The 20,259-nt window shown below is 38.6% G+C and overlaps 1 protein-coding gene across 2 annotated transcripts in view; it reads left to right on the top strand.

Annotated features, from left to right (window-relative positions):
- The window catches only part of TDRD9 (tudor domain containing 9), an 86,039-nt gene extending 66,096 nt beyond the window's left edge, over positions 1–19,943 (top strand). For both annotated transcript variants that reach the window (XM_039368940.1, XM_039368939.1), the window contains 13 exons: positions 2,300–2,473; positions 3,239–3,350; positions 4,838–5,050; positions 5,914–6,003; positions 6,112–6,372; positions 8,085–8,240; positions 9,013–9,083; positions 9,703–9,812; positions 10,042–10,138; positions 10,461–10,599; positions 15,099–15,217; positions 18,520–18,592; positions 19,534–19,943. In XM_039368940.1, the coding sequence (XP_039224874.1) occupies positions 2,300–2,473; positions 3,239–3,350; positions 4,838–5,050; positions 5,914–6,003; positions 6,112–6,372; positions 8,085–8,240; positions 9,013–9,083; positions 9,703–9,812; positions 10,042–10,138; positions 10,461–10,599; positions 15,099–15,217; positions 18,520–18,592; positions 19,534–19,635 (1,717 nt within the window). In that variant the 3' untranslated portion in view covers positions 19,636–19,943. The remainder of the gene's footprint in view (positions 1–2,299; positions 2,474–3,238; positions 3,351–4,837; positions 5,051–5,913; positions 6,004–6,111; positions 6,373–8,084; positions 8,241–9,012; positions 9,084–9,702; positions 9,813–10,041; positions 10,139–10,460; positions 10,600–15,098; positions 15,218–18,519; positions 18,593–19,533) is intronic.
- The last annotated feature ends 316 nt before the right edge of the window (positions 19,944–20,259 follow it).

The following is a 20,259-nucleotide window of genomic DNA, read 5'->3' as shown; positions in this document are numbered from 1 at the left end:
CCAACAGCCCTTCTAAGGTTCCTGGCCTCTCCCCATTCTGAAGTCCCTGCAGACAGTGTTTCTTTGTCCAAGCCAGCATCTGAAGTAGTCATTACAGAAAGTGGTAGAAAAGCTGTGTCATGGCCTCAGAGGAGCCCAGAGTTGGAACCAGGACTGTCTGGTGGGGATGGCATGTTTGGAGAGGCCAGGGGCTGAGGACAATGCTGTCCCGGGCTCCTTTGGCATTGGGGAAGTGATCCACCGGACAGAGAGCTGCCTGCCCCCAGACACGGGAGGATCAGCTGCATATGGGCAGTGGTGCTGATAGGCAGCAGATTCCTTCTGATGAGGCACAGCTGCCTTCCCCACTCAATCCAAGGGTGAGTAGAGCAGAGACAAGCTCAAAGGAAGGCTGCGAGGCTACTTGGGAGAAGGTCACCCTGTCCCTCCTCACCAGGAATACCTGGCAAGGGCTGACTTAAGTAGAAGCCTAGGGGCGTTTGTCTTTGTTTTGGCTTACACTCCCCCGGGTTTTACTCGTGCTCTTGCCTGTGCCTTGCCTTTGCTTTGCGGACTGCCTTTTGCCTTGTGGACTTGTGCCTGGACTCTGGACCTTGCCCTGTGAGCTTGGACCCTCTCTTTGGACTTCCTTTGTTGTTTATTGGCTTTTGGAGACTGAGGGAGTCTGCCTTCAGAGTAGTGTGGCGTGGAACCTTCCTGGGCCGTTGTAGCAGTGGCCTTTTTTTTCAGAGCTATAAAGGACTATATTGATGCCTGCTTCTGCCTAGGCGATCTAGCTCATAACAAGATGGTTGTTTGGTAGCTTCAAAGGGTCTTGAATGAAATGTATTACCTGGATCCTGCTCAATCAGGATTCAAGCCTGATTATGAGACAGACACAGCACTGGTCACCCTTGTTGATGATCTATGGCAAGAGTGGGATGGGTTAATACCACTATCCTTGCTTTCCTTGACCTCTCAGCAGCCTTTGATACCATCAACTGGTATCTTTATGGGCCGGCTGCAGGGTTTGGGGCTGGGCAGTAGAGTTTTACATTGGTCTGGCTCCTTTCTCCAAGGCCAGTCCCAATTGGTGTTAAGGAAAGTGAGAGATCCAGCCTTTGTGTGCTGCAGGACTTGGTATTCTCTCCACTCCTTTTTAACATCTACATGAAGCTGCTGGTCAGATTGTCTGTCACCATGGGTTGAAGTATCATCAGTATGCTGATGATAGTCAATTTTATAACTCTACCTTGGTGGTCCAAGTAATGCTATGGCTGTCCTCTTGGTGTTTGAAGGCTGTGGGGGCTGGGGAACAATAGGCTTTGACTGAACTTTGGTATTCCAAATGGTTTTGAGTGCAAGGAACTCCAAAATATGGGACTTTAACAACCTTAGTTCTGGATGAGATTGCACTATCTGAGACAGACCTGGTCCTCAACTTGGATGTAACTTGCAACTCCTGCTTGAAGAGCAGGTGGCAGTTGTGGCTAGGAGAGTCTTTGCACAACTTTGCATTGTGTGCCAGTTGCACACGTTCCTGTACTCAGTCATTCAAGCCCTGGTCGTCTCACTCCTGGACTATGCAATACGCTCTTCATAAGGGTATCCTTGAAGAGCATTTGGAAGGTACAACTGATACTGAGTGTGGCAACACAGGTAGTCTTTGGAGCCTGTGTTACACTACTGTTCTGCGAATTGCACTGGTTACTGGTTTGCTTCCAGGGGCAATTCAAGGTATTGGTGACCACCCTTAAAACCCTGCTTGGCATGGGCCCATGTTACCTGAGGAACTGTCTCACCCTAATGGGATGGCCTGCCCTTCCTGTGCCAGAAGAGAAGGCATGATGTGGACCCCATTGATCAAGGAATTCCAGCCAGCGGGGTGTAGAGAAGAGCCTTCTCTGCAGTGGCTCCTGCCCTTTGGAACAGTTTGCCTCTTGGGATAAGATCTGTTCCCACCCTCCTGGCCTTCCACAAAAGTCTGAAGACTTGATTCTGCCAGCTGGCTTGGAGTCCCCGTGGGGGAGAATCAGATGGCATCAGGCAACATTTCTTAGGACAGTTCTTTTACCAACAATATCCTATTCTTCTTTTGCACACTTTCTCCTCTGCACCTCACTTCCCTTCTTACTTCCCTTCTTTCTTTCATCATTTATGAATGAAGTGGGAAGCAAGTCTGTCTGTCTGTCTGTATGTCTATTTATCTGTCTGTCTGTCTGTCTGTCTGTCTGTCTATCTCTGTGTTTGTGCACACACGCACATACACATATTGTAATCCTTAGACAGTTTTATTTCTTTTTATTTTTTTTTAACCTAGAGCCTTTGTAGAATTTACTCGGAATCCTACAGAACGTTTTAAAACACTTCCTGCAGTGTATTTTGCTCTTAAAATGGCACAGATGAGGATTCCATTCGAACTGAACATCCATTCCCCAGACGAGATAGAGGACAAAATTTCAAGTGGAAATAGCACCATTCTAAGGAACATGAGGTATGTTATTATGAAATTAGGTTTGGTTCCTTATCTGACAGGAAAGCTGTTTTGCTCTGATTCAGGAGAGCCAAAATATACTTTGCAAGATTCTAATATGAAATGAGATGAAATGCAGAGTTTGGAATACTAAAGACTGAGTGATGTGGAGCTCGGAAATGGAGAAGAGGCTTGGAATGTCCAAGAATATGGCATATGATTTTTTTTTGCCTAATCTAGCATCTTATGACATGAATTAAGAATAACTTTAATCAGCTCCTTCCTGTTCCACTGTTTGTTTTTCAAATGTCTGCCAGTAGTCATAGGCAAGAAACAATTCTGTGGAAGGTGTGGTAGAACCATCCATTCTTTGCATAGAAAGTAAAAGGGCTCCTCATCCAGGATAGAAATAATAATAATAGTAGTAGTAGTAGTAGTAGTAGTAGTAGTAGTAGTAGTAGTAGTAGTAAAGTTGGAAGGGACCTTGGAGGTCATCTAGTCCAACCCCCTGCTTAGGCAGGAAACCCTGTACCATTTCAGACAAATGGCTGTCCAGTCTCTTCTTAAAAACTTCCAGTGTTGGAGCATTCACAACTTCTGGAGGCAGGTTGTTCCACTGGTTAATTGTTCTAACTGTCAGGAAGTTTCTCCTTAGATACATTGGGATTGTCCATATTTACTCCTCCAATCCCCATCAAGCTGATAAAAAAAAATTTGCACACCTTACAGATTTATTTAAATAAGTTGATATAAACTATTTTTTATTATTTTGATATTTGTTTTTAGAGTGAACATTGACTTTCAGAAACGTAGTGTGACTCCCATGCAGAAGTTTTGTAACACCGTGGAAAAACTGCAGAATATAAATAGTCTTGATTTATCAATCTGTGTCACTGAGGTAGGTGATAAATATGTCTGTGTGCATTATGTGCAGTACCGTCCATCAACTTTAGTGGGATGAACTCTGAAAGGGGGGAGATTGGAAATCAACTTTTGGTGTGAGTAAATTTTCAATGCATTACCCATGTATATGAAGCATGTAGACAAGTATGGATTATTTCTAATAGATGGCTCTACTCGTAGAGTTAGCAATCATGAATAGAATTAAAACAGTTCCAACCCCAAAAAAGTGTGAAATGTAAACACTTATAATGTTGTAAAAGGAGTTTAAATTATTGAATAAATTCAAATTAAATTAAACACCTGACAGAAGAGGAAGATGCTGGCTCTTTTCTTCTAAGCAAAAAAAAAAGGGGGGGAAGGGGTTGAATTAAATTTCCCGGAGACTTTCTTCCATATATAGTAGTAGTGAAGGAAAAGGCTATCTCCTCTATTGTGACCAGACAAATTCATATCCAGATAAACAGTTTCTTAGGAAACTAAATCTTAAAGTGACTTGTGTCGAACTTTACGCCAGATGCATTTCAGTTCTCCAGTCATTTAATATCTTAAGACTTGATTTTTTGCCAAGACACAAGTGGGCAAAATAGGTCCTTTTACCGGTAACAACAATGAAACTACAGATACACATCACATTTGCCTATTCTGCAAAGATTCGTGTGTGCCAGGATTTTTCCCTCCTGCCTTCTAGAGTCGGGATATTTGGCTGCTTCCTTTAAAAAGCACTCAGTTTTCTGATTAAAAAAAACAGCTTCATTAGCTTGTGAATCATAGTACAGATAAACCTTGTTTAATGACTACCCTATTAGCGGCCGTTTGAAGTTAAAATAGTATTAAAAAAGTAACTTCAAGACGGATCCTTTTGTTTATAACCATTGCAGCATCCCCACAGTCATGTGATTGGCATTTGAGTGCTTCCCAGCCAGTTTTTGACAAGCAGAGTCAATGAAGAAGTTTGCAGCATAAGTGCAAGTTGTGATCATATGATATCTTGCTTAATTACCTCCCATGATTTGTTTAACACTGTAGCGGAAATGAGGTTATAAATTGTTGCATTCATGTTTTGTCTCGCTTAATGACCATGTTGCCTAGAGACAGAATTGCCAATTACAGTTGTGGTCACTTAGCAAAGACAACCCGTAGCTTCATTCCTGAAGAGTAAGGCCTTAAAACATGGTTAATTTTGCAGAAAAAGCAGCACCCTTGATTTGCAATTTAGCTAAAAACATTTAAATGTTACAGAAGAACTAAACAGTAAATAATTAGCTCAAAATAGTCACTTGCAAAATATAAAAATTTAGGGTAAATCCTGAGATAAATCATTTAAATTTCTTCTGTTTTTCTCTTGTCCTACTTGTCTCCCAGACTCTACATTTAACTGACTGTTAACTAAATTCTGTTAATTAAGAACAGCTTGAAAACCCAGGCTTGTTTTTGTGTGTGTGTTGTGTCAGAGAATGCTACAAAAAATCTTGCCTTTTTCAGATTGTAGAGGTTGGGCACTTCTGTGGATACAGAACAGATGAAAGAAGTATGGCTGTACTACAAAAACTGTCTGCTGAGATCAATCAGCTGGAGTTGACCTCTTTGTCTATTCGCCCTTATCCAGACTTGGTTTGTTTGGCACCTTTTACTGAATGGGAAAAGGAGACGTACTACCGTGTCCAAGTCCTGTATGTATCTGGAGACCATGCCGAGGTGCTTCTTTTTCAAATCCTTGAGCATGTTCAAGTATAATCATGCAGAATACGTTTAGTGCAGTGTTTCTCAAATTTGATGACTTTAAGATGGTTGGACTTCAACTCCCAGAATTCTTCAGAGCAGAGCAAAGCTGGTTGGGGAATTATGAAAGCTGGAGTCCTCCCATCTTAAAGTCACTAAAGTTGAAAAACACTGGCCTAGCTAGCATAACAATTAAACAGATAGCAGCACCTGAAAAAAATGACTGGTCTCTGCTTACATTTTAAAAATACATTATATATTGCTTGGAGTAAAGGTAATAAAAGCATGGATTTCTTTTGGAAAGGAATAGAAGACTTTTTTTTTTAAAAAAAAATCCTACTTCTGAATAGCAAGAGTCCATGTATAGCGCTACAGTATTATTTTCCCATTTAAGATATGTTGGGCAATAAGTTGTACTGTTTGGGGCAGCAGCAGTTTTATTGACTTGGAATATATATATTGCTGCTATTACTATCTATTTCTGGCATTTTCTGGCACTTGAAGCATCTAGGGGTATCCATAGATCAAATTGTTTTTCAGGGTTGCTTCTTTTGGGTGCTCTTTGATTTGTTTGGGGGTTTTTTTTTTGGAAAAGTTTTAAGTACAGGGCCATGTTTCAGTGAATGTTTGGAAAAGAATAGTCAGTTACAATACTTTATGGGGAGATGATGGAAAGAGCTGATTGAAGCAACAGTAGGAAATAGCATCCCATTTTGAATGAAGCAGACCTCAACTTTCACAACAGCTCTGCACTTTGTGTTAAGCCACGTTTTGTTCAATTAGGTTTATGTAATGTGATATATTTGTAAGCCAGCTTTTAATTGCTTTTTGTTGTACAGGTGTTCTATGTAGATTATGGCAATAGATCAAAGGTGGCTTTATACCAGTTACGAGAGATTCCAAGCCACCTCCGAGAGCTTCCCTTTCAGGTAAACTTTTCTCTAGTTTTTAATGAATGACAGGACAGTGTTATGGACAGTCAGAATATTTCATTTTCTTGGAATATATATATATTTGTTTTGATATTTTTTGTTCAGGCTCTGGAATTCAAGATGCGCAGAATACATCCCTCTGCACGATCTCTTGTTTGTGGAGAACAGTGGAGTTATGCAGCAAACCAAAGATTTGCTTCCTTGGTCAGTGACCATGTTCTGATGGTGAAAATTTTCTCAATTGTACATGGCATCTTGCATGTAGATGTGTTTCAGTGCTCTAGCATTACAAACATGGTGAACATCTGTACCATACTTATTGAAGAAGGCTATGCAGAACCTGCAGATGACTCTTATGAATCAAAAGTAAGAGATTTTTCTCTTTATATTATTTCTGTTAGGAAAACTATTTGTGTTTTATGTGTCTATGTATCTATATGTCTATCCTGTCCTGTCCTAGCCCATCCCATTCCATTCCATCCCATCACTCCATCCATCCATCCATCCATCCATCCATCCATCTATCTAATCAAACTTCTTAACTGTCCACCTTTCTCATACAGGGGCTTTGGTAGTTTCTTGAACTTGTGGATGCAGGAAACTGAGGAGTTGAGGATGGTTACTGACACACTTCATTATTGTGCTTCTCTTTTGTACACAGGAACATATGCTCCTTTGGGGCATGTTCAAATGTCCTTACAAAAGGGCATTAGAAAAGATGGATTTCATTGTGAAGCAGTTGAGCTGAAATTGATTGGGAGATTTAGCATTATTTAAGCAGAATGTAAAGTTACTTACACTATACAGCTCAACAGCGTATAATAAGGATACTTTTATTATATCAGTTCAGCTTTGGGCTCTTCCCCCCCCCATTCTGCCTTCCCCTCCCTTCCTTTCCCAGCTCTCTGGTAGGTTTTACATATGCATGTGTAAAATTCTACCATACATCTAGTGAAAGGGACTGTGATCCATGAAATCTTAGACCAGGGGTCTTCAAACTTGGCCCTTTTATGACTTGTGGACTTCAACTCCCAGAATTCCTCAGCCAGGCACGCTGGCTGAGGAATTCTGGGAGTTGAAGTCCACAAGTCATAAAAGGGCCAAGTTTGAAGACCTCTGTCTTAGACAATATAGATCTTAGTTTCCTCTAAACTTCTGTTTTTTCCATCACCTAATGCATTTAGAAGATACAGGTAGAGTACCAGAACATCCGTGCCATGTGTTATTTTTGTAAACTACATTGTAAAACAGACATCTTGAACTGGCACTTTTTTCTATCTGCTATAGATACTTTGGCAGATTAGAACCAGTTGAGCTTGCAGTTGTGGGTTTCCATTTCAATTATTTTCACTGCTTATCTGAAGAATAATGCTTATGACCTTGTGTTTGCTCTGCAAGAGTTTTCTGTTTTCTCTGTTCATTTTTTTTCTTGTATTCTACTTGTTGTTTGGACTTTGGTTCCCAAACTTCCCTTGGTACAACTGAGTCATATACTTCTTATGTGTGAGAATAATTTCTCATTTGTCGTGAGGAAGGAAATGGCTTCTTCCATCCAAAGGATTAAAAGTAAGCTTGTTGAATCCTGTGATTGAAATGAGAAGTAGGAAATGGTCCGTAGTGCTTTTCATCCATTGAAGAGAATGGGCTGGAGTAAAGAGATGTTTATTGTAGGAGTCAATGTAGTGTAGTGGGGAGTATGTTGGAGTGTGACTGGAAAAAATCAGGTTTGTGTTCACCCTTACCTATGGAAGTTCACAAGGTAACTATGCCAAAAGAAAGCAAAAATAGTACCAATAGTAACAAGTGCCTTAGGTGTAATTCCAAAATATCCGGAACACCATCTGCATTGATAGAATCACCATCAGTCAATTGCAAAAGCAGCTTTACTTGAAATAGCTTAAAATCTGTGATGTTTACAGTACCTATGTCAGGCCCTTGGGAAGGACGCGATTGGATAAAAATGCCAACTCCAGTGTAAGCTGACTGACTCACTGTTCAACCAATCGCAATAATACGATTTTTTCTTCCTACCTTTTCACCCACCTATCAAAATCTCCCCCCCCCCAAAATCTCTATAGCTAAATCATGAAACTCTCAAACAACTGTTTTCAAAGCCAGAAGTATGTGCGGAGAATAAATTGGTATCCTTCCCAAAGTGCCCAAGAGAAGAGAACGCCCTGGCTGAAATACTGGAGAGCTGCTCTGCTAACAGGATTAGTACCCCAAACTGCAAAGTAAGTTTAAAAGCTATTAAAAGATCTTTGCCACTCCCATCCCATTTTAATGCTGAGCATTGAATGATTCACCTGAAGTATGAAATGCTGTTTTTTCCCTGTTTCTATGAATAACAAGATTGCTTCATCATTCCATATCAAAACCATTGTGAAAACAGCTGAAAAAAAGCCAAAAATATGTGTACCTAATAAAAGTTAATTTGTAAAGCATTTTTGCTGTTACTTTCTTGCTCATAGAGAATTAGATAATTTCTGGTTCAGAAAAATGAACAAGACCAGGTCATAGGTGCGAGTTTTATCTCTCTGGGATTTTATGGAAGAGGTTTCAAGAGCCTTCCCTCCCTTCCTCCCTATTTAATCTTACAATTTGTTGCAACAACCAACTTTACATTTTGAATTAAAAGAGATTTGTTTCAAAATACCCTGATTAATATTAGTTGCAGTTTAGGTTTCACATGTTATTTAAACAATCCCTTTTTGGCAATGACCAAAGAGAAGAGAAGATATATGTGTGCAAGATGTATCTTCAAAGAATGACCAAGCATTATATTATTTGTATTTTATTTAAGTCAAGAGCTTTCTGCCTCCTTTTGGGCTGCACACTAATCTTATAAAACCCAGTTTACAATGCTAGTACGAGCTGTACAAAGACAAAAAAAAATGAAAGACTGAATTTCACATAACATAGTAAAGACAAATCCCAAAGCTAACAAACTGAAATGTTGCAGGTGCCTTCTTAATCCCATTCTCGCTCTCACTCTCTTTCCAAAAGATCACACTATTTGGCCCCTTCAGTGCCTACAACCTAAAATTCAGCAGTATGACCAGAATTTCCAGATTCAGGTAAGATGCTGTTCTACAGTGCTTTGGGGACAACTGTGTAAGATTATAAACTTCATGTTTTGCTTTTAAGCATCTCCAAGATATCTGGTGGATTACTGCAGACTACAGAACCCTGCTTCAAGAGCTAAGGCTGAAAGCAGCACAAACTTCTTGGCATTTATTATTACCCTGTCCATTCACAACATTTTATGGAGGTTATACAGGCCGCAGATGTCAACATCTTCCATTAATTTCACCATTCCCGTTTTTTGCTAACCTTTCCTTCTTTGTTAACCGATAAGGAAACAGAGAGAGAATAATCTACACATCCATCTTTTACACACACACACACACACACACACACGCACGCACACACACCTGGAAGCGCTTCTCCTTTGTATTTTCTGCTTTCTGTTCTCTTGAGAGAGATGGTTGTGCGATATTTCTAGAATATTCTGTGCTTATTACGGTTTATGTAATAGTTGTACATATAGAGTTTTTAAATACTAATAGTATTTAAACATTTAAAAATAATATTTTTAAACATTTGGAAAAATTTCAATAAACAGTCAATAAAATGTTGGACTATTGAATTTTTAAAAGTTCTCATAATCATGTTGAATCTTTTCCCATCCTTTAGAACAATCTTGGTAGAGAAGGAGAGTGTAAACTCTGTGGTTGTAGTTGATGCTCCTGAGAATCCATTTCAACAAATATTGGTTGCTGCTTCCATATCTGTAAATGCAACAGGTAAAAAAAAATGCTTTGTCAAAGTACTTATGCTGACTGGGGAATTCTGGGAGTTGAAGTCTATAAGTCTTAAAATTTCAAGTTTTAAAGTTGTGAAGGTTGGACACTATCGGTTTATAGTATGTATAAACTCTCCTGCCTACACTATATTTCTGATCAAAGCTACTGTATAACTATTTGATTTTTTTTGTTTTGAAAAGTCATATTAATTTGCTTTTTATGGGGATAGGCTCAACAATGATGCTAAGGGAAACTTCTCTCATGCCTCATATCCCGGGTCTCCCAGCATTACTGAGCATGCTGTTTGCTCCTGTGATAGAACTCAGGTATGTGAATATTTCCAAGGAGGAACTTGATGATCACTGGAAAAATTGCTTCTACTCCCATTTTTCTTTGCAGCCCCTGGAAATCTACTTCATTGGAGACCTGGCAGTGGGGTTGATGATGGGATAAGGAAGGTCTCAATTCATTATCATTTTAACGGGAACCATTTAAAAAAGCTTTCTGCAAGTTGAAAGAGTTCTTCCTTTTATGGAAATGATGTAAGGATGCATACTCTTATGTCTATATAGGATTGTTATGACATTATGTATCAGACATAGTTGCTATATTTTCTTACACTTACTATTAATAATCTTATTATTCCAGGGTTGATGAAAGCAGAAAGAGATACACGGGTGTCCTATGTGGTTTGGGCTGGAACCAGTCTGTGGGAAGCCCAGTCCTCCAAGACCATGATATGGAACTTACATTTGATGTGCAGATTGATGCAGATGACATAACACAGGTAAAATGTGCTTTAGTTTTTCAGGTCTTATGACAGCACACAACTGGAATCTTAACCTACTCCCTTAGGTTTCTTGGAATGAATCTGGCTTCTTCAGAATTAAGAAACTGTCTGGTTTCTGTGAAACAAGATTGCCTGGTTGTAACCTATAGATAATTTTGCTTGTTCAATTGTAGGCACAGCATTATGTGACTATTTTCTAAATCTTAGATCTACAGCAGAATAAGATAACAATGGTATCTTAACAGACTTCCTATAGTAAGTGGATTAAAAATTCCTTACAAATAGAAATCCAACAGGCAAAGTACAAAGCCATTGTTAACCAGTGTCCTAATTCAGTGCATGAACCAAACTAGCATGTTTTTATTTTTCTGCAATAATTTGCCATTGTATCTGGGTATTCATTTTGCATATAAATTGCTTTGCAAAACAATGGTGGTGAGAGAACAGTGGTATACTAAGGCTGAAGGTCTGTAGCGACTCACCCAAGTAGCTCATAGATTTTGTTGGGGTTACAGAACCTACAAACACTTTGAGTTTTATGAATGAGCCTCTGTTCTGAGGGAATCGGGTGAAGTTGATCTATCCTTGATTATTGAGCTTTTAAAAGTTAGGAGTTTGTAATAAGTTTTTATTTGGGTTTCTTTTTTGAGTTTAAAAAAAGTTAGTAAAAATAATGGTGACATGGGAGAAAGAAAAATCTCTTGAATGTCTATGCTACTCATGGAGGAAGCAAAGCAAATGTATTTAGTAATTGGTAAGGGAATGCACTAATGATATTGTGATGTTACTTAAATGCATAAGGCTGAAATAATTGCCATTTTTTTCTTTTCTTTTGGGGGACATGTGGAGCTTAAGAGACAGAATTGTCCCTAATTTCTGCCTGCCTCTTTGGGAAAAGAATGGCTTTCTGCCAGTCTTAAGATACCTCTTTTGATTCTTAAAATTGCCCTAAATTTTAATGTGTGTGTTTTTTTTTTAAGTTTCAAACATTTAACTTCACCCATTCAGAATACCAAGGCCTCAGTAGAGAGTGCTGGATGCTAATTCTGGTCTTTCAAGCTGCTTTTTCTTGAGTTTGAATCGGGAAAGCAGCTCAGACTTAACAACTGTTTGGGGATGTCCACACTAGGCATTTAAATCTGTTTAAAATTGATTGATTGTTCAGTTTTCCCCATATATGCGCTAGCTTATAAAATACTATATTTTAAAACATTAACATTCATTGCCTGAAGAGGAAGTAACAGTTTGCCTTCCAAATGTTTTAACAGCTTCCTTGGCAGATTGCCTGCATCTAATTGATGCCTGCCTTTATGTAAACAGGAATGTGGGTATTCTTGAGCTCTGCCCTAGGCCACTTGGAGATCACAAATTTCCAAAGACTTTTTAATGGCAAACCATTACAAATACCAGTTAAGAGTAGTTTCATTTAATTGATGTACTGTTAATATTGGTGAGCAGTAAAACTGGATTTACAGTGGGGCAAAAAAGTATTGAGTCAGCCACCAATTGTGCAAGTTCTCCCACTTAAAAAGATGAGAGAGGCCTGTAATTGTCATCATAGGTAGACCTCAACTATGAGAGACAAAATGAGAAAACAAATCCAGACAATTACATTGTCTGATTTGGAAAGAATTTATTTGCAAATTATGGTGGAAAACAAGTATGTGGTCAATATCAAAAGTTCATCTCAATACTTTGTTATATATCCTTTGCTGGCAATGGATATACAACTTACGTTTTCTGTAGTCTTCACAAGGTTGGCACACACTTTTGCTGGTATGTTGGCATGTTGGCTCATTCCTCCATGCAGATCTCCTCTAGAGCAGTGATGTCGCTGGACAACACGGACTTTTAACTCCCTCCAAAGGTTTTCTATGGGGTTGAGATCTGGAGACTGGCTAGGCCACTCCAGGACCTTGAAATGCTTCTTACGAAGCCACTCCTTGTTGCCCGGGCGGGGTGTTTGGGATCATTGTCATGCTGAAAGACCCAGCCACATTTCATTTTCAATGCCCTTGCTGATGGAAGGAGGTTTGCACTCAAAATCTCACGATACATGGCCCCATTCATTCTTTCCTGTACATGGATCAGTCGTCCTGGTCCCTTTGCAGAGAAACAGCCCCAAAGCATGATGTTGCCACCCCCATGCTTCACAGTAGGTATGGTGTTCTTTGGATGCAACTCAGCATTCTCTCTCTTCCAAACACGACGAGTTGTATTTCTATCAAACAGTTCTATTTTGGTTTCATCTGACCATATGACATTCTCCCAATCCTCTTCTGGATTATCCAAATGCTCTCTAGCAAACTTCAGACGGGCCCAGACATGTACTGGCTTAAGCAGGGGGACATGTCTGGCACTGTAGGATCTGAGTCCCTGGCGGCGTAGTGTGTTACTGATGGTTGCCTTTGTTACGTTGGTCCCAGCTCTCTACAGGTCATTCACTAGGTCCCCCGTGTCGTTCTGGGATTTTAGCTCACCTTTCTTGTGATCATGTTGACCCCACGGGGTGAGATCTTGCGTGGAGCCCCAGATCGAGGGAGATTATCAGTGGTCTCGTATGTCTTCCATTTTCTAATGCTCCCACAGTTGATTTCTTCACACCAAGCTGCTTGCCTATTGCAGATTCAGTCTTCCCAGCCTGGTGCAGGTCTACAATTTTGTTTCTGGTGTCCTTCGACAGCTCTTTGGTCTTCACCATAGTGGAGTTTGGAATGTGACTGTTTGAGGTTGTGGACAGGTGTCTTTTATACTGATAACAAGTTCAAATAGGTGCCATTAATACAGGTAATGAGTGGAGGACAGAGGAGCCTCTTAAAGAAGAAGTTACAGGTATGTGAGAACCAGAAATCTTGCTTGTTTGTAGGTGACCACATACTTATTTTCCACCATAATTTGCAAATAAATTCTTTCCAAATCAAACAATGTGATTGTCTGGATTTGTTTTCTCATTTTGTCTCTCATAGTTGAGGTCTACCTATGATGACAATTACAGGCCTCTCTCATCTTTTTAAGTGGGAGAACTTGTACAATTGGTGGCTGACTAAATACTTTTTTGCCCCACTGTAATCTGGATCATCAGAAGTGCAGAGAACTAGATCTTGGGTCTGCAGTTGTGAAAGTGAAAATTGCTATTAGTGGAAATGTTTGACATTCAGAAACCATGCTTTATTGTTATTTTATTATTTTGGAATAGTTTGTAATTTAACCACCAATCTGAAATGCCTGAAATACATTGGAACTGTAGCTCACGTATTTCCCAGAGAATATGACTATTTGCATTTTAATGGATCATTTGTGAACAAAGTTGTCAGTATATTGCAAATTGTTGAAAGTAAGATAATTTGTGTTATTATGTATTTTATTTATTTATTTACTGTTGATTGATTTATTATTTTTACAAATAACCCAAGGTAGCACACATATCCAATACACCTTCCTCCTCCTATTTTCCCCACGACAACAGCCCTTTGAGGTGGGCTAGGCTGAGAGAGAGAGACTGGCCCAGGGTCACCCAGCTGGCTTTCATAGCTAAGGCAGCACTTGAACTCATTGTCTCCTGCTTTCCAGGCTGACGCCTTAACCATTGGACATTTATTTGCATTAGTTCAAATAATTTGTGAATTATGATGTAAATGTAACATTTAAAATATATATATTGTGTCAGGTATTCAGCTACAGAAACAAAAGACTTCAAAGTTCACTGGATAGTGGAGACCAGAGACTGAAGGTTTACTACATGCAAAGAGAAAACATTTAGACCAGGGGTAGGCAACCTTGGCTCTTTTATGACTTGTGGACTTCAACTCCCAGCATAGCTGACTCAGGAATTCTGGGAGTTGAAGTCCACGAGTCATAAAAGAGCCAAGGTTGCCTACCCCTGATTTAGACAGTCGCTGAATCTATAATATGATACGTTTAGGTTTTGGCTTAGTATAGTGTCCCACCTGAAGCACAAAACCAGCTGGATGACCTTTCTCTCAGATCTAGGAGAAGGAAACAATGGCAAACCACTTCTGAAAAACCTTGCCAAGAAGACTGCAGGACTTCTCCAGGCAGTCTCTGAGAATCGAATATGATTGAATGGAAGGGAGAAAAAAAGCACAAATTAGGCTACTTGTTCAACAGCGATGACTTTAAAAATCCTGATTATTATGTCTGAACCAGGCTCATATGCGTTTTCTTTATAAGGCGGTAACATGAGTTGATTAAATTTATGTTCTTGCTCTTAAGAGGAATCTGGGATATTCCAGATGCCTTGGAGTTCAGCTTCTATGATTCTTCTCCAGTTCAACCTTTGATTTAATGGCTGCAGGTTGTCCAGAGAGTCTGGAAATCCCAAATTTTAATAGACTGAAACTTGAATCGAATCCTTCTAAATATAATCAAGTAAATGCTTTTTGTTGGAAGCTAAAACGTTTAATTCATTTAACTTTTAAAAACATAATTGTCAACTGTCACTGTTCTTGTTAAAAAAAATATCACTATCTTCATAGATAAACATTCTGAGGACATGTATTAACAAATTAGCCTCTGATGACTCAAATAGCCTGCTGCATTTTGGTCCTGAGAAAATTGCCCAGTTGCAGAATACAGCTCGCGAAAAGCTTTTAAGGTAAACTCTCTATTTTTCCTTAAGTGTTTCTATTCTTTATAATTGCGTTGTGTGAAAAAGCAAATGTGGCTGTTCCATTTGTCTAATGTGCTATAATTATAAAAGGCCCTGTGTTCTTTCATTGGCCATTCTCTAATCCCAGAGGAAAATGCACAAGGTTGCATCTTCATGTAATGTCTAAAGAAAGCTCCTTGGAAATTTAGCCATTTTTTTCCCCATGTTAGCCTTGAGCCAAAATACCCCAGCTCCACGTTCCATGTATTGTACGAGAAGAGGCCGTGGGCATTCACAGGAGAGATAAATGATGAAATGAGTTCTGACATCATGATGCAAACTCTCTGCCCCTTTGTGCCTCAGATGTCACATGGAAATACATAAGGAGTAGAGCTTGCATTGTGATAGAGTGACACATGCTTTGTCATTTTAACAAAATCTTGGCTTGCTGCAGATGACCCTGGAGGGGGCATTTCAGTAATTACAATAGAAAGGACACTTACTTGAGTCCTTCCAACTGGAAGTCAGAGCCTGTCAGCCTAAATCAAGCCTAGAGGAAAGCTGGTTAAAAGGTTCTCTCCCCCCCCCCATCACCTTCACCTTTTCTTTAAGGAAGTGCTATCTATGCTGTCTTAAACTCCTGAGTGAAAGGTAGGATGTTATCATACATATAAAGAAGCCAGAAACGGAAGGAATGAAAGCAGTAATATTTTTTTTGCTCTTTCTTTATATATTAAAGAAAAGATGCCAATTTAAGCCTGGAAAATTTTAGAGTACAGTCTCATCAATGCATTTTTAAAATCCATAGCTATTTTTTCATGAAAACATTTGGAAAGATCTAATTATTACAGATCACATAATATAAAATTGGCCTAAGTGGAACTTTTCATATGCTCTGTGCATAGTTCTCTATGGCAATTGTATTGAGCATCCAGATGATCTTGTCATTTTTAGTATCAACCAGTGATTTATTTCTCCTAATTCTGTTTTAGCTATAAGTGGACTGAATTGATTCAATTGTGAAAGCCTAAATTGATAGTGGAAATCTCTAAAGATATGGAGTTTAAAAAAGACCATTGAGAAAATTTTGAGGATAGAAGGGAAACAGCCATCTTCTAATAGGCAATTCCACTGCGTGTGATTGGGGGGGGGAGAAAGGTTAGTTTTCTACACTTGAATCTCAAAAGAACAAATATACAGTTGTTGCAGTTGGAAGTGCTGGGATTCTGAAATGGATGGATGGAGAAATAGAGCGGAAAAGATTATGTGCATGCAACTATGTAAAAGAGCTGTGCTTATAATTATATGTGTTGTGGGAGTGGAAAGAGGCTGAGGTGGGTCAAAGAACCATATTCTGTCATTATCCACTGGGATGTAAATGTTAAAAATAAACTCAGAATACAAACAAGTTGTTTGGACTGTACATCACTGTGCCACAAACAATAAAGACAGAAGTTCTTCTTATTATTATTATTATAAGTATAATGGAAGAAGGTTCACATCTGGATACAATGTTCATTTGGGTTTCACTTGGTTTGTATGAAGTTATAGTTAGCTATATATAGCTTGCCCGTGTCTTCTAATGCCTTAAAAAAATCACAGATCAGAAGTGCAAATTCCCCCCAAATAGGAAAATATTGAAAGAATAACTTCAGGTGTTATGATATGAAAAGTGTAAACATAGTTGCCTTGTTCCCAGCACAATCTCTGTGATTGAGTAAAGTCGCACATTATGTTGGATTCCTCTGTATGAAAAATACAAGCATGCAATAACAGCGTGCAAGAAAATACAAGCATGCAATAAAAATGATTTTTTTTCTTATCTTTGCAGTTCTGCAATTCAAATGCTAAGAATAATGATAAAACTGTCTATTCAAGGAGAAATTGAATGGATGGTTTACTTTCCTTCCCCATTTACCTGCTCTGTAGTTTTTAAAAAGAGGGGAGTAAGTTCATAAAATCATAGGCAGTTCATATATCTGCATTTTAGGCTAATTGTTATATCTCATGAGTCTTCACTAAGTAAGAGGAAGTTATGTATTTGAAAAACATGTCTAGACAGAATGAATTAGAACACAAATACTGCGTTACTTTGCACAGTTTAGAGAGGGAGAGTTGGCAGAGAAAGAATCTATAGCAATCAAGTTGCTGTACACAACAAGACATTCTGAAAATAGCTAGCATAGCTTTTCTTTCTATGAATGGATGAACAGACAGATACCGGTAGATAGAGGCACACACATAAGTGCCTGTCATCTTAGCTCAGGGATTCCCCAACTTCCAGTCTGCAGACCGCTACCAGTCTGCGACCTATTTGGAACTGGGCTGGGCAAGAGGGCGAAGCTCCATTTGTGCAAGTGGCGGGCACATGCATGTGAAACCATCTTTCCCCTCTACCCCCCCTCCCCCGCTGCTGCCACCATTGCCTGTCCATGGAGCCAGAAAGGTTCGAGATCACTGCTCTAGCTTGGGTAGGCAACCTCGGCTCTTTTATGACTCGTGGACTTCAACTCCCAGAATTCCTGGCTCAGGAATGTAACATTCATAAAAGTGCCTAGCCTTGCTCTAACTTCTTTATTAACCTTAGATTGTGGGATAATTTGACTAAGTTGTATAGATTTAGAAGTGGAGCTTCTGGACTTCATGAAAGGCCATTCCCCTCCTTTTCATAACTTTAAATCTTTTTTTTTCCTCCTTTTTTTATAAATGGCTTCCGAAATATTTAGGCAATATTAGAATTACAACCCAATACCTATGGAGACCATCAAATAGAAAAGGCTACTCCAGGGGAAATAAATCTCAATTGTTCTGAATCATTGATCACTTGATCGGCTCCAAGCTTATGATATGTCTAACTTGCATTTACCCTTTACTTTTTTATTTTTTAACTTTAGGCTCCCCAAAAATACAGAATAATAGAATCTTAGGGTTGGAAATGGCCTTTTAGGTTTTGAAATCCAATCCTCCGATTATTCCAGGAGCCGAAATCTAATTAGTGAGATGGCTCGAGCACATCTAGTGAAGAGAAGGCCAGCCTCACTCCCTGAATAATTCTTTCCACTGTTAAACTTCATTTACAGTTAATGGGTTTTTTTAAAAAAACAAAAAAACAAAACATTAATCAGAATCGGCCCTCCTGTAACGTTTGTGCTTTGTTCTGCCTTCTGGAATGAGACAGAGCAAAGCTTTGGCCTTCGTTGTGACATCCTTTCAGCATTTGAAGTGTTATTGTTTCCCTATTAATCTTCTCTCCACTGAATGGATATTATTAAATATGGATTTTTCTTTATTTGCAATTCCTCTTTCAGCTTAATTTGCAAATCAAAACCTCGTGAAGCTATTCCTCCCATGTGGTGTAAGAAATCATATGAATGGAGCCAGGTAAGTTTTTGTCCCCAGTTTTTAATCTTGTTTTAATGTATAAGCAAAACCTATTTGATTTTCAACTACAGAGATGAGGGGATAAAAATAGAAAGCCAAATCTGTCTATTTGTCTGTTTCTACAAAAGATAAAATATATAAAAGAAAGGAATTGAAAATGGGAAAAAAAATCTAACTTTGTACACGGAGACAACTTTTGGACGTTTGCTTGAAACTTAAAGAAATTACATTTTAATTTTGGGATTTGTTAATTAGAACTGCTTATGATTCATAGAAGTACAGTGTACAGGTTGTCCTCAACTTACAATGGTTCATTTAGTGACTGTTCAAGCCTACAACGGCGCTGAAAAGAAATTAACTTACGACCATTGTTTAAACTTAAGACTGTTGCAGCTTTCCCATGGTTGTATGATCATAATTCAGACGCTTGGCAACTGAATCTAACCCTAACATACACACACACACACACACAAACAGACATACCTTTACGTTCTGCCTGTTCCCTCCACAAAGCTATTCAGAGGAAGTGCACAGCTTTTGACCTCCAAAGGCCATTGACACTTGTTTCTTACATAGCCTTGAGGACATGGGAATTTTTCAGAGGAAAATGCTCTGAAAATTCCTGTATTGTCCTGTTACATGCTAAAAATAATGTTTAAGGGATGGACACGTACACCTATATGCAATCTACAGTTATATAACCTAAGAATTGTGCCTACATTGTATGAGGAAATTTCATGCTGTCTCAAGAATTACCGTATCTTCACTACAAGCTCTTTCTTACCACAAAGTCTTTTTAAAAACTAGCATTCCTCCTGCCTGGTGCCCACCAGATAGGTTTGCCCATACTAGGAGCTGTGCCCCACTTACTGACTTAAAAAAAAAACACATACTGATAAAAATGTGGTTTATTACTAACTTTCTTAATTTCCCCCTTTTAGCTGAGATCATCACTTGTTATTGATCAATCTGATCAGCCAGCTCTAAGCAGGAGGAATTCCTCTCTATACCAGCTGCATAAGTTGGTGTTATTAAATGTCTAAATTCATCCTGGAAGAAGTTCTGTTGTTGATGCCTTTGTTTAGCCTTTATTTCAGAAAGAAGTGTATTTAAGATTTTAAAAGTTGCTTGTTCTCATAAAAAGCCTTTATGAAAGAAGTTAATTATTTACAGTATCTTAAAGTTTTTTTAAAAAATGTTTTTAGTTTTGCCTTCAAAAGATTCTGAAAAATTAATATGTCCTGTTTTAGTACTTGTTTTCAGTTATTCTGTGTTAAATTTCTAATATACTTGAAAAATAAAACTAAAATTATTGAGCATAAAGCACTTTTTGCAAAGAGAATTAAAAAAATAGCAAGCGAGCATAAAAAACATCTTTATTATTTCAAACAATTCTTTTTTACCAAAAAGGAAAATTGATTTATTTTTAATGTGTTTTGAATGCACCATATTTTACAATTTGTATGTATTTATTTTCCACCCAGTCCTGAAAGACTCTGTGCAGTATATGGCAATATAATAAAAAATACACAGCTATACAACCAAACATACATATACAAGATGCACGTTCCCAATAAAAACCACTAAAAGCTGATTCCTTACTGGTGCAACACAACCCTGCCTTGCTTATGAAATATTAAGAAGGGAGAAGCTGCACGTGTCTCTGG

The sequence above is a fragment of the Crotalus tigris genome, unplaced genomic scaffold (genome assembly GCF_016545835.1).
Source record: "Crotalus tigris isolate CLP2741 ecotype Arizona unplaced genomic scaffold, ASM1654583v1 scf7180000020955.813331, whole genome shotgun sequence".
NCBI lineage: Eukaryota > Metazoa > Chordata > Lepidosauria > Squamata > Viperidae > Crotalus > Crotalus tigris.
The sequence above is the reverse complement of the archived record's forward strand: the minus strand, read 5'-3'. Positions and strand labels throughout refer to the sequence as shown.